At 53.5% G+C, this 14,153-nt stretch overlaps 1 protein-coding gene and 1 pseudogene across 4 annotated transcripts in view; one reads left to right on the top strand and one right to left on the bottom strand.

Annotated features, from left to right (window-relative positions):
* The window catches only part of LOC100427985 (glutathione hydrolase 5 proenzyme-like), a 48,305-nt pseudogene that overhangs the window by 8,318 nt on the left and 25,834 nt on the right, over positions 1–14,153 (bottom strand). Inside the window, exon 8 of the transcript XR_013399471.1 lies at positions 9,746–10,095. The product of XR_013399471.1 is annotated as a glutathione hydrolase 5 proenzyme-like (transcript). The remainder of the gene's footprint in view (positions 1–9,745; positions 10,096–14,153) is intronic.
* On the top strand, positions 3,075–13,892 carry LOC106995478 (ral-GDS-related protein-like). Of its 3 annotated transcripts, XM_028843019.2 has the most exons (12): positions 3,075–3,372; positions 5,424–5,596; positions 6,975–7,168; positions 7,293–7,609; positions 8,378–8,593; positions 8,966–9,069; positions 9,562–9,631; positions 11,193–11,267; positions 11,745–11,819; positions 12,411–12,434; positions 12,781–12,902; positions 13,715–13,892. In XM_028843019.2, exons 1-12 carry the CDS (start codon positions 3,130–3,132, stop codon positions 13,752–13,754), a joined length of 1,653 nt encoding a protein of 550 aa, XP_028698852.2. In that variant the 5' UTR covers positions 3,075–3,129; the 3' UTR covers positions 13,755–13,892. The 3 variants fall into 3 exon arrangements, 2 of the variants coding, with proteins under 2 accessions (XP_028698852.2, XP_028698853.2); XM_028843020.2 differs by lacking the exons at positions 3,075–3,372; positions 5,424–5,596 and adding an exon at positions 6,545–6,849; XR_013399469.1 differs by lacking the exons at positions 3,075–3,372; positions 5,424–5,596; positions 6,975–7,168; ... (5 more) ...; positions 11,745–11,819; positions 12,781–12,902 and having other exon boundaries at positions 13,715–13,834.

Below are 14,153 nucleotides of genomic sequence, written 5' to 3'. Positions count from 1 at the left end.
TTTGGCCTCCTGTCATAGGAGCAGTGAGAGGCAGGATGGTGGTCTGGGAAGAAGGATCCTAGACTGGGTGTCCCATAGGACCAGGTTGTGACAGATCCCACAGCCAACACTCATGCCCCAGCCAACCCCCAAACCCAATAGCTCCCCAAAGCCCTTGATGTAAATAGCCTGTGCACTGCTAAGCAGACACCTCAGGGAACAATCTGATGGCTGTGAAGAAGATGCAGCCTCAACAGGGTTCCACAAGCCTTCTGCAAGCAAAGCCTTCTTTGCTTGGGTGCCTACTCAAAGCACTAGGGAAGATCTTAAAAGATAAATTCAGCATTGTGGGAGGCAGAGGCAGGAGTACAGCTTGAGGTTAGGACTTTAAGACCAGCCTGAGTGCAATGGTGAGACCCTGTCTCTACAAAACACAAAAATTAGCATGGCATGATGGTACATGCCCATAGTCCCACCCACTTGGGAGGCTGAGAAGGGAGGATTCCTTGAGCCCGGGAGGTCAAGGTTGCAGTGCCCATGATCATGCCACTGTGTTACAACCTGGGCCACAGCACAAGATCCTGTTACAATCAAACAAACAAACAAACAACCAAAGATGCCTGTTTTCTGCCCCATCAAATAAACCCAAATCTCTGCAGGGTGACACAGGGTATTCACATTTTTAAATATCTCCTTTCCTGAAGTAAATGTATAGTAATGGCTGAAAACCACTGAGTTATGTAAATACACTTCCTATGACTTATTTGTAGCCCTTTCGTGTCTAGCAATTTCTACAGACCCTCTCCGTGGGCTTTGGAAGCCGGAATGGGCAGGGCCAGGTGTGAGGTATCCTAGCACACTGAGGCTAGAGCACAGCTCCCAGCTCAGGGGGACCCATTTCTGAGGCTAAGGCACCCACCAGGGACTCAGCCTATCTTCAGAGGGAAAATCACACCTCAGAACCCCAGAGACCCAAAAGAAAGTTCGAATTTGGCAGATACCTGCCAGTGGGTCCTGGAGCGGCAGCCCCAGGGAAAACCGCCATTGCACTGTCAGCTCCCTCCAGCCTTCTCTCAGGTCCCAGCGGGTGGAGGTCTCTGACTAAGCTCAGAGGTCTCAACAAACGGCGGGTTGAACCTCTGAGGAGTTATTAACAGGCCTATAGTTACCTCAAGACTCCACCTGACCAGGGCCAAAAATGAGTCCTGGGAGGGCAGCCAGGAAGACAGCAGGGCAGAGAGGAAACACAGGAGGAGGGGGCCCTGGGACCACATCAGATATGGGGGAAACCAGGGGAACGAGGGCAGCCCTGATGATTGTGCTCCCCATAGGCCCTGCATGTCTGTGTCCCCTGAGAATTCAGGGTGAGGAGCTCACTCTTGCCCTTCACCTGTTCCTGGGCTCTGGCAGGCTGGCCTGCTTCCTGCCCCAGCCTCACCCACTCTCCCCACTCCTCACCACTGATATGGGCAAGTTTATCTCTCTGGTTTGCTGGCCTCTCACTCTCTGCCCAATGGCACCGAGTTAACTTCTTTGCATGCTTTATTTTCTGTGATTAAAAAGGGAAGCAATTCTCACTAACGCCATTTCTCAGAGGAGAAAACAGGCACAGGGATGTTCTATGACTTCCTCACGGTCACCAAGCTACAAGTGGGAGCTGGGCTTTGAATGGAGGTCTACCCATGCTCCTAAATTTGAGCCGTCCTCCAAAGAAAGGACAGCATTGTAAAAGCTCAGTGAATGTGGCAGGAGACTTCACTAAGGCCTGACCAGGCTGGTACCCTGATATCCAACTTCCAGCCTCCAGAACTGGGAGAAACATAATTCTGTTTTTGATGAGCTCCCCAGGCTATGGCTCTTTGTTGTAACATCCTGAACTACCCCAGAAGTGCGTTCCATCATGTGTGTCCTATTCCATCATTCAGAAGGGAGTCACTAAGCCCTCAGTGCTGTCTTTGTGGATGCTGCCCACCCTCGGCTGAGATGGGGCACAGGGTCTGGGTCTAAATAAAATTGGAAGGCACTGGAAGGTGAAATGTCAGAGGAGGAGGATGTCTGAATTTCATTTAATCTCAACCTCTACTGGTGCATCATGAAAGAGGAGGCCCAGAGCAAAAGTGTCTTCTCCTGAGACCACACTGTGGACCCCAGGCCCACTGGAGTTCTCTTCCATGCTACCTCTCAACGCTTCTGGTATTTCTTCCATCTGTAACTGTGTGCAATATCTACAGGGAACATCACATCATGAGTTTTATAAGATCTATCTCAAAACACACCTCATGAGTTCCCTAGGAGGGAGATGCTAGCATAACCCCCATTGTGCATGCTGGGAAGGCCCCAAAACACCAAAGGAGTTCTCTAGGGTCTCACAACTGCTAAGATAAAGGTTGTTTGACCCAGAACTGTCTCCTTAAAACTGGGACCCTGGTTACATCCAGGTCTTCCCAAGGTGCTGAAGGGGCACACTTTGGCATAATGGTGAAAGGTAAGGAGTTGATGGGGGAGGGTGAGCGGCCAGAAGCCCAATGAGGCCTTTGAGTAGGTCTTATGGAAAGGAGGAGCTTACAGGATGGAACCTACAAGATGTGACCTCACTTCCTTGCTGACAGACCCCAACAGAACTTAGAATTCTGGTAACTAGGCACCCATATTATACACACAGCCCCATTTCCAGCTCAGTTGGTAGTTGACACCCAAGGGAACAACATGTTCTCTTGCTGTGTCCCGACGTGCTGTCGACCTCCTCGTCGCAGAAGAGGCCAAAATGAGAGTCTTTCTCGAGAATATAGACATTAGTTCAATCCTCACCCTCGACGCCCCTGGCCGTTTGCCAGAAGGCACCCACAGGTAACACAGGACCCAGGGCAGGCCCATCCAGGCCAGGCCTCAGCTGTGTCCATCAGGGCAGCGCTGAGCCCCTCCCCATGTGTTTGGGGGAAACAGGAGAAGAGGGGCCCTCCCTGGACAGGAGCAGGTAGGTTGTTGGGGGGTTGGAGCCTGGTCGGTATGTCAGGTTCACAGCCCAGGCCATGCCTTCAGGATGGGAAGGTGAGTGTCGAGGACATAGTTTGTCTGCTCAGATCTGAATCCCAAGACCTCAAGCTTCATCTGCCAGAGACGTCAACATCCTCTGGCTGGAGGTCTATATAAATGCTCCTATGTGCCAAATCCTGTTGCGGAAGGGGGCGCCAGGGAGGAGTTCTAATGGGGTATCCCACTATGGGGTCAGCCAGGCAGGCCACTGACACCTCTTCGCCTGGCTCTCAGGCAATTTCTTTGCAGAGCTCCACACAGCAGATCAAGCAGGAGCTGTTGGATGGATTCCATTTCTCCATCTTCTTCAAAGAAGGGCAGGGGCCGCCTGCTACCAACCATGGCCAGTGCTGGTCTGGGGTGAGATTGGGCACAGAAGGGTCTCCACAGACAGGGACTCCAGAAAACCAGGGTGGACCCAGGACTCAAATACGAATATGGGGACTCGCTAGGCTCTGTCCTAGGGCTTTCACACTTGAGTGAGCCGCTGTCCTCTCCCAAAGGAATCTGGCTGCCATTAGTCCCCAGTGGCAACTTGGTTACAGGCAAAGTCCCTTTCACCTATCAGAGGAAGATCAGAGAAAATCCTTCTGTTTTCGCTTTATACTATGCCAGGAGTATCCCGGCATGTTGCTATAAGAATTGGGTACAATGGTAACACTGTAGAAACATACTCATACTGTTGTCATTTTAACTCCCCACCCTAAGTGTATCTCCGGCAACAGGCAGCTCCTCTGCCCTGCCGACCTCTTCCAGGACTTAAACACCACTTCTACACAAACGAGTTGCGGGGGTGGTGATTACAACAAAAGAAGGTGAAGCTCCTCTATGCATCTGTCTTTAAAGTGTCATCTCAGAGAACGCATCCCTGCAGACCCACTGGGCAGGAGCTGCACCCTCGCATGTCACTGTAATATTCCTTAACGGAGGCCCTGTTCCACAGTGGGTCAGCCTCTCAGTGCTGGTGGAGGCTGTCATGATAAAATTCCCTATCTAGGCAGCCTTTCTATAGGCAGCATAATCCTAAGTGTGTCCTAATAGGCTGGAGCAGTTTCCCAGGGCTGCCATAACATGCCACGCTGACTGAAGGGCGTAACCACAGAAATCTGGTTCCTCACAATTCTGGAGACTGGAAGCCCAATGTCAAGCTGTCAGTCTGGGGTGGTTTCTCTGGGCCTCTCTCCTTGCCGTGGAGATGGCTGACTTCTATCTCGGTCAGCACAGGGTCTTCTCTTCAACTTCTCTGTGCGCTGCCCACCTATCCTTGTAAGAACCCCAGGCATATTAAATTAGGGGCCACCCTAATGAACTCACTTCACCTGAATTACCTCTTGGAGAACTCTGTGTCCAAACACAGTCACATTCTGAGTCTCTGGGGTTAAGAATAGAAACAGTTACATTTGGGGGAGGGGACACAATTCAACCCATAAAATACACAAATCCCCTGTGGAAGACACACCCGGGAAAGGGAAATCTGGGTGAAAGTATGTGCAGATAGCAAGTTTCAACAGCTCTAGCCAGCTGACTTTCCAAAAGGGCTCCAGCTGCTCACACGGTCACCAGCAGCCTCTGAAGGTAGCTGCTTCTTTGAACACAACCTCCCCTGAATACTAACATGCTCTTAACTTTTTGCCAATCTGCTGTCTGTGTAGCAGAGAAAATTACCTTGTTTCATTTCCAGTTTTAAACATACATTTCCGTAACCTTTCCCGGTTTCAATACCTGCCTGCGTTTTCTCTTCCACAAGTCACCTGGCAGATCCTAGGCGTTGGGATGCGCTTCCTCCCACCCTGGAGTCTTCCGGCATTTTCCCCTTGGCCAGGGCTGGGATGGCTGTAGCTGTTTCTCCAGACTCACATTCATGTTAAAGAACAAAAACAATCATATCCTTTTAAGTCAAAGGCTTCTTCTAGAGCATCTTGTCTGGTGCGCTGTCACTAAAATAAGGAGGGGATGAGACCTCCCCAGGCCGTTCCCTTCCATACAGAAGTGGAGCCTCAGGTGGCCTAGAGGGAATTTCATCCAGTCCTCCCTGTGGAAGGTGCTCTCCTCTGACCCGGGTGCTGCTGAGCAAGTATCTGACATCCAAAAGCCCGCATCTCCTCTTCTCCACCATGAGGGTGATTTTTGAGGATTGCAGGGATGATGCTCTTCATGCAGGCTGTTGATACAGAGGGTGCTATTGCCCCACAGCTGACATTCACCTTGAAGGCATGAATCATTTTCTCCTTCTCCATCCTCACATGCAATTTTACCTTGAAAGCCTAGAACCCTTTTCACCATGGGCACCCAGGGTCTCCACATGCACAAGTCCCTGAAGGGTTGATGCTTCTTGGAGTGATTTCCAGAGCCCGGTCCTGTGGTGGTTCATGGTGTTACACTGACTCCCATGTCCCTCCTTGTCCCCCTAGTATGAAAATGAGAACTGCAGGATGCCAACTTTCCAGCCCAGCACAGGGGAGAAGCTATTGGAGTCCCTGGTTCCAGCCTTTCTAACTAAACCCATCTCCTCCTATGCCACCTGCCTGGGTCCCTCCTGGGACTTTATCACCGTGCCACACTTTTTGGAACTACTGGTTAGAAGGTGAGTGTCCATCCCCTCCAAGGCACGGAGGTGCCTCTGTCCCCTACTGGCTGTGTCTTGAAGATGCACCTCTTGGAGCCTCAGTTGGCTCCTGTGGAACAGGGAGTAATGAGAAGATGAAGCTCACAGGGCTCTTGTAGGGACTGAATGATCTAAGACACAGCAAACAAAGGGGTCCGTAGAGCCTAAAACTCTGGACAATCTGCTGTGGGTGCTGTGATTCATGTTTATTACTTTTCTCTTCCCACTCACTGAAGCAGCTCTCAGCATTCTGCCGCAATGGCCCATCTCTCTTGCTGTTTGGAAAGGCACATAGAAAGCAAGTCTGCAATGGCATTGCTAAAGGATGTCTGAGTTTCCTTCTGGCTGGACTTTCTCCTTGACACAGACAGAAGAGGGGTCCCTTCATGCTGAAAAAGGAGCCACAGGCCCACTCAGACATCTGGAGAGGCTCACTGGGTTCTCCAATGGTTGGGGTTCACTCATTCAACACATACATACAAAACACCTCATTTGTGCATCGTTCTTCTTGTGACTTGGCCTAATTTCATAAACAAGGCAGATGACAATCCCTGGGCCTCAATTCTACTCAGAGTCAGGTGCTCACAGTAGACGGAATAAACAAATCATATCTACAGAATGTTAGAGGGGAAACCCTCATGGCCTCCTCTATATATGGTGGCATCCTCCCAGATCCTGACTAGAATGACGGAGCCCAACAAGTATAAACTGGGGGGACTTAGGGTTCTGAAGGGCCTCTTCACCCACAAAACATGGGAGGAAATATGTGGACTCTGGCTGGGGAGAGACTAAAGGAGCTCTGGGGTTCATATGTCTTATAATTCCCACAACAAGGCTGACATCTGGGGACTTCCCCTGCAAGAGGCAAACAGTGAGTTCTGTAAATGAAGACTTAGGTCCCTTGCAAAGGAGAGGTGAGGCTGGGGCCACAAGTGGCCACTGAGAGACCCATCCCCAGCACTGTGCCTTCCCAGCTCTCCCTGTCCTCCTCCACCCAACATCTGCCCCTACCCTCCTAACCCCAGGACCAGGGGAACCAAAGCTGGAGCTTTGATGAGCAAGCTGCTCACAAATCTGCCTGGAGCTGCAGTCTTGAGTGCCCAGGTGCACAGTGCTGTGCTCCAGGGCCATTGGAAAGAGAATGTCAGTGGGACGCCGGGGCACACAAGGGTCTGTAGAGCCCTGTTGCATGGCCAGGTCTGCCCCATCCAGGACAGCACTGATGGCTTGGGGTAGGGTGGGGCTGTCCTCTACACAGGCAGCAAGAGGCCAGGGACCCAGAACCACGCAAGGGTGCCCTGGAGGGTTGTGTGGGAGAAGGCCAGGCCTCTGACTCAGCTGTCCACTCCATCACCAGCACCACCACCTCCATTTTGTTCACCTGGCCCCCTGAAAACACCTCAGTTTGCTGCCAGGCCCTGCAACGGTCATCTTTCTGGATAAAGCTGGCCTTCAGGACCTTCGCCTGGCCTGGACTGGGCGTGGAGGACCATCAGGAAATTGTCCTAGGCCAGTTGGTGCTTCTGGAGCCCAACGAGGCCAAGCCAGATGGTGAGAAGACTTTCCGGGGGTGGTGTTTTGGGGCTATAATTCCCTTAAATTCCATCCAGGCATTTCTATACTTGGAAATCCCAGTGAAGAGTGACTGGAATGGTGACCTTTTCTCCTTTTCCAGATCCTGCTCCACCTCCTGGGCAACACGCATTAACAATGCTGGCCCTGGAGCCAGCACCACCACTGCTGGCGGAGCTGCGGCCTGCTCTAGAGCCAGAGTCACCTGTAGCCCTGGATGCACCAGGATATCTACATTCAGCATCAGCACCAGCACCAGGGGAAGGGCCCCCTCCAGGAACAGTGCTGGAGCCACAGTCAGCCCCAGAGTCACCCTGTCCCTGTCCCGGGACTGTCCAGAGCCAACACACTGAGGAGCTGCCGGACATCACGACCTTCCCTCCCAGGCTGCTGGCTGAGCAGCTGACCCTTATGGATGCGGTGAGCAGCTGGGCTTCGCAGGCTGTGCCTCTGGCACCAGCTGTCTCAGGCCAGCCTGTCTCTGAGGAGCGGCCAATGCCCTGGGTCCAGTTTCAGCCCCACTTCTTACCAACCATGGGATCTGGATGAGTTTCCTCACCCACAAGCCTTCCCTGTCTGCATGTGGACAGCAGAGATGGGACATCGCCCGTGCCAGCTGCACAGAGTGACTGTGCAGACTGAATGACAGGGGATGGACAGAAAGCAGGACAGGGCAGGTGATCACTGAGGGGCAGGCAGGGCCATGGGTCACTCACCCAGCTGCTCAGGAGCCTCACTACCCTCAGCACTTATTAGGTACCTGATGCATACTAGATTCTATGGCAGACACCCAAACAGAGCCCAAGGTTGCAGCTGCTGCAAGGAAACTGCACCAGTAGGGAGAGAAGGAGTAGAGGGCTGATTGGGATGGGAGGAAGATGAGGCCTCAGGATGGGGAGGCCTGAGCCACCTTCTAGTTCTTGGAATGAGGATGGCCTGGGAGAAAATGTCACTCTCTCTTCCCACCCTTGTTGGTTTCTGGGACATGATGCATTCAGGGCCCTCGGTGGGCAGAAAACCAAACCCAGGGACTCCCACAAGTCTGGAGCATATTTTAAAGCTTTCTGAGCTCCAGCTCGGTTCCTGCCAGAGACTGTGGATGACTGTGAGCTCAGTCCCTGCCTGGGACTGTGGGTGACTCTGAGCTGGGGTGTGCTGTGTCCATGACACTCTCCTCCTTCCCCAAAGGATCTGTTCAAGAAGATGGAGCTCTACGAATGCTTGGGCTCCATCTGGGGCCAACGACATCAGAAGGGGAGTGAGCACGTGGCACCCACAGTTTGTGCCACCATTGCACACTTCAACAGGCTCGCCAACTGTGTCACCACCTCCTGCCTCGGGGACCACAGCATGAGGGTCCAGGATAGGGCCAGGGTGGTGGAGCACTGGATCAAGGTGGCCAGGGTAAGCCATGGTTGGGCCTTGGGATTCCCTCTTTAAAAATGGGGAACTGCCTCTTCTCCTCCATCAGCTTTCAGGATTGGCATCTGTATCTCTAGCCTGAGCCCTACACATCCCCTAGGCCCTTCTTCTCTGAACTTCCCTGACCTTGACCCCCATGGCCCAGTGGTGGCTGCTCACGTCTGACCTGGGATCTTCCTTGGGTTGAACTGAAATCTTTCTAGATGAGTGACATTCACTCAGCCCCAGGTGTACCCTCCTGAGGCTCCCTGGGCCTCTGCTTCATTCAAGAAGGGAGATCTCAGCAGAGGGGGCTGAGGCTGAAGTGGGTCGGACTCCAACTCTGGACCTCACAGCTCACTCTTCCCTCTCCAGGAGTGCCTACGCCTCAACAACTTCTCCTCAGTGCATGCCATCGTCTCTGCTCTGCGCAGCAACCCAATACATCGGCTACACAAGACGTGGGCAGCAGTGTCCAGGTGAGGAGCTCCCTCCACGGGAGCACCAGAGTTGACTTAGGGACCCATAGTTCTCCCCATGTGCCCTCAACGACTCTGAAAGGTTCTTGGAGAACAGGGACGCTGGAGGCAGGGATGGGCTGGTGTGTGTGGTCACTAAGCTGCCCTGGACTCCTAGGCAAAGATTTCCAACTCAGGACTAAGGATTTTTAACCATCAGGAACAGACTGGAGCCAACTGGAGGGTGTCAGGTGTTTGCACCCAGCAGTGGAACTGTGTCCAGCTGGAAGCTAACTGTGAACACGCAGGGGCTCATGTGAAGTGGAGATGGGCCAGGGGAGGAGCATGACAGTCCCACCCTGGTCCTCTGGAGCCCTTGTCATCAGACGACCCCACTGGAAACTCTCACGCAGGAAGCTGAGATTCACTGGGTTTTCAAACAAAAGGGATTGGAATTCACAAATCTCCCCCGTGATTCCCAAATTTACCCTTTTTTCTTTCTTCTATCAATAGCAAAAGCTCAAAATATCTAAAAGAACTCTGCAAAAAAGACACTGCAGTGAAGAGGGACCTGCTGATCAAGGTACAGTGGAGTCTGGGAGATGTGGGACAAGTGTTTAAGGGTCAGAGGAAAGAGTGAGTTTGGAAGGGCATTGATCCCGGTGTGCAGTGGTTATTTTGTAATGTTTTGACTTACCTACTAAAAGTGGACTTGAAAAATTCCCTCCATGCCTACTTTGGGCAAACAGGAGGAGAGGTGTGTGGGTCGATGGGCACGTGGGGGCACGGGGGCAGCAGGCCCTGGAAATAGGATGTGGCAATGGCTGCTGGGCTTCTGAGTGAGGGTGATGAGCTGCAGCATTAGCAGGACTCTGGCTCCCATGCTGGTCCATGCTGCTGGCATGGAGCTTCCTCCAGGCTGGGGGGTGGTCATGGTAGGTGGGACTTTCTTCCTTCCTCAAACTGGCCGCAATTCCTCAGGAAACCAGGCCTCCGCTGCTGCTTCTGTCTGCAGCGCACCTCCATGGGCAGGGACTGCAGTCCACACTGGGGGAAAGAGGGAACCACAACAGAGGAAGCTCATATGCCAGGGAGTCCAGTAGACTGCCCAGCTATGGGTCCCAATGGGCAAACTCAGGACAGATGTATGTGTTTGCTGGGACTCCCCACTCTGCCCTTTGCAGACATCTGAAAATGGTCATGTCACAGGATTCTCACCAATTAGCAGTGACACATGCTCATGACAAGTATCTGGGGGATCCATGCATTCCTAGGGGATCCTCCCTGACCAGATCTCAGAAACCTCCATGCAAATGAGAAGGCAACATGTCACCCCACCCAGGATTCTGGAAAACCCTGCCATGTCCGTGAGAGATGTCGCCTCAGGAGGCCACATCCTGAGTGGAGGAAGAGAGTTCTGTGCACGGAACTCCCCTGGGGGATCACTGGAGAGGCCAAACCATGGATTTGGCATGGCGCAAACCCAGTTTGTGTGGCAGAGACTCCAGTGGGGCTCAGATAGGCAGGTGCCACTTAACCAGGTCTCCTAAAATGCCCTGTCCCTTTCCCATCACGACTCTGCAAGGCTGGAGACCTAGACACTCAGAGACTCCAAAGAACAAGACCCTGATGGGTGGTGGTGCTGGGATATGGGGTGAGGGCAGCCGAGACAGAGCCTCCAGGATGGGGAGGAGGTGCCTTCTCTTTTGGGGCCCTGGGGAGTCACTGCCCACTCTTGGTCTCTGTTTCCTTATCTGGAAAATGAAGGGATGCTGAGCCTGTAGTGCAGGCCTCACAGGGTGGAAATGAGGTTCAAGAAAAGAAAGCAATTGGAGGGTGCTCGTGAATGGTTCTTCCTCAGAGGGATGAGGGGGAGAACAATGACAACAGCTACAGGAAACAGTACTCAGGAGGTCCTGTGAGGTAGCTGTGGTTTTCATGGCTCTTTACAGAAAGGAAACAGTCTCAGGGAGGCCTGGCTGCATGAGTGGGTGACACACACAGGGAGTGTGGAGCTGGCCAGTGGTATGAGCACTGTGCCAGGTGACTCACGCCAGTCCCTGGAGATCCAAGTGTGGGGTGGCTGGGGTGTAACTGGGGGAAGGGAGGAGAGCCTCACTGTCCCTGTCCCTGACACCTGGCAGGCGGGGAGCTTTAAGGTGGCCACCCAGGAGAGGAACCCCCAGAGAGCCCAGATGAGGCTACAGAGGCAGAAGAAGGTGAGTGAGACTGTGGCATGGAGGGACCGCAGGGGATCAGAGGACAGGGCTCTTTTCCCCACCAGCTGGAGGCCTCCATATCAACACAGCGGGGGCTTCCTCCCCAGCCCTGCCCTCCTATGGCCACTGGGCCTGGAAAACCTCCATTGGAGAGACCAGAGCAAGGGTCTGGGAAAGCAGAACTCAGAGTGTCCCTAGGGTAAGGCTGGGACCACAGGTCCTTGTGACTTGTTAAAATCCCACCATAGAGGTAACTAGGAGTGATTGCCAGACTTGGAGGTCAGCTGGAATAGAGGAGGCAGGGAATTGGGAAAGGCAGCTGAGGGTCTTCGGCTGCTACAACTGGGAGACCTGGGGACGGGGGTTCTGGGACACAGGGGCTGATGGGATTTCATGGGACAGGGCCTTGGGCAAGCACCTGAGGGTCAATACTCATCACCACTACCCCTCCCACCTCCCCACCCCTCCATGGCACAGGGCGTGGTCCCCTTCCTGGGGGATTTTCTGACTGAGTTACACAGGTTGGATTCAGCCATCCCGGATGATCTGGATGTGAGTGACCCTGGGGCAGCCTGGTTGGGAACCAGGATCCTGAGGCTTGGGAGGAGAGGGGCCTGGAAGGAGCCCTTAGATCTTAGCCCTTGGAAAACCTCCTCTCCTGAGAGTCTCACAGCTGCTCCTGTGGGTGGGAGTGCCAGGCCCATCTCATTACCTCTGACTGACAGAGGCTCCATGGCAGTCAGCAGTCCCTATCCCTGAGTGGTGAAGCTGCAGAGCTGCCTGACTGCAGCGCTGCTGAGGTGTGGGCTGAGCTGGACTCAGCCTCTCCCTAGGGTAGTCCCATAATAGGAGGGTGAAATTGAGCCTTTCCAAGGGCAGGCAATTCCAGGGTCACTGAGCACTTTCTTTCTAAGGGAGACCTCAGTTTCTCTGTCTGTCATCTCAGAGGGTTGGGGCAGAAGGTCCCTGAGCCTCAGCTCCCATGCCCACTGCCCTAGAGCCCGGAGCCTGAGGCAGGTTCACGTTGTGTCATGTGCACATCCCCTGACCCTGGTGGCCCTGGCAGTAGTGCAGCATGGGAAGGGATGGGGTGGGGCTGTTGTGGGCCAGGGACCTTTCTGATGGGCTCTATCTGACTTCCAGGGCAACACCAACAAGAGGAGAAAGGTGAGCAGCTGGGACATTCACGTTGGATGAGGTTGGGGATGTGGACGTCACAGTCCACCCTGGACAGGACACTCCCTGGCTCCATCCTCTACATCTTAGTTTTACTGGGTTTGACACACACAGGAGGAGGAGACCTATCTCAGTGGAGAAAGTGGGAAAGGCACTGGAATGAAAGACCAATTCCTGCAGGAGGGGCTATTTACATCCAACTCTGAGAACAGGCTGGGGGCTGCATTGGGCCCCCTCAGAGAACGGCCCCAGGGACCAGCCCCTTCTCCCTGCCTGCCAAAGGTCCCCTCAGCGTCTTCCACCCAGGCCCTGTCAGCATCCTGTCCTCTGTCTCTAGGAGGTCCGAGTTCTGCAGGAATTGCAGCTACTCCAAGTGGCTGCCATGAATTACAGGCTTCAGCCTCTGGAGAAATTTGTCACTTGTTTCTCAAGAATGGAGCAGCTCAGTGACAAGGAGAGGTGAGGGCCTGGGAGATGGGCAGAGGGTGGGAGAAAGCTCTCCATTTTTTTTTTTTTTTTTTTGAGACGGAGTCTCGCTCTGCCGCCCAGGCTGGAGTGCAGTGGCCGGATCTCAGGTCACTGCACGCTCCGCCACCCGGGTTCACGCCATTCTCCTGCCTCAGCCTCCCGAGTAGTTGGGACTACAGGCGCCCGCCACCGCGCCCGGCTAGTTTTTTGTATTTTTTAGTAGAGACGGGGTTTCACCGTGTTAGCCAGGATGGTCTCGATCTCCTGACCTCGTGATCCGCCCGTCTCGGCCTCCCAAAGTGCTGGGATTACAGGCTTGAGCCACCGCGCCCGGCCTCCATTTTTTTTAAACGTGGTCTGGCTCTGTCGTCCAGGCTGCACTGCAGTGTCACCATCTCTGCTCACTGCAACATCTGCCTCCTGGGCTCAAGCCCTTCCTCAGCCTCCCAAGCAGCTGGGATTACTGCTATCCACCACCATGTCCGGTCGTTCTCCTGTTGTTGTTCTGGTATAGGTGGGGTTTCACGATGATGTCCAGGCTGGTCTCAAACTCCTGGCCTCAAGCAATCCACCCACCTCAGCCTCCCAAAGTACTGACAGTACAGGTGTCAGCCACCCCACCTGGCCTAGAGGAGGCTCTCCTGTGGACAGCAGCAGAGAGCCTATGGCCATGACTCCACTGCCAGCATCAAACCTTGTTGCATGGGGACTGCTGGGGACCCAGGATTCCAGCTGGTCAGGCAATGAGAGGGGACCTGATGTGTAGCTTATGGTGGCCTCACAGCTGCTTCTCTGTCCTGCAGCCACAAGCTGTCCTGTCAGCTGGAGCCCGAATCCCAGTAGGCTGGAAACATCCTGCAGTGGCTGGGGCCGCACTGGGATGCTGGCCAGAACACCAGCTCTGCATCATCCTTCACCCAGACCGTGACACCAGGAAACCACATCTAGGTGGCTTGCAGCTCAGCTACATCTTGACCCCACTCCTCAACACCAGCTGCTCCTCCTGGCCAGGATCAGGCCATGGGACTTTTGCATGTCAGGCGGGAAACCATTTTATGTTTATTTTCTTTAGTGTATAAGTAACGGGTTTTTTCCTTAACTTTCGTTAAAATAAAATTTTAAAACACTACTCAGAATGTTCTATAGTGTTGGAATGAGAACAGTAACTCCAGTGCAGTAACCGTATACCAGTCTTTAGGATTCATAGTCTAGCATGTCACATTGAGGCTATGGCTGAACAAG

This window comes from Macaca mulatta, chromosome 10 (assembly GCF_049350105.2).
Source record: "Macaca mulatta isolate MMU2019108-1 chromosome 10, T2T-MMU8v2.0, whole genome shotgun sequence".
NCBI lineage: Eukaryota > Metazoa > Chordata > Mammalia > Primates > Cercopithecidae > Macaca > Macaca mulatta.
This window is presented reverse-complemented; position numbering and strand designations above follow the sequence as displayed.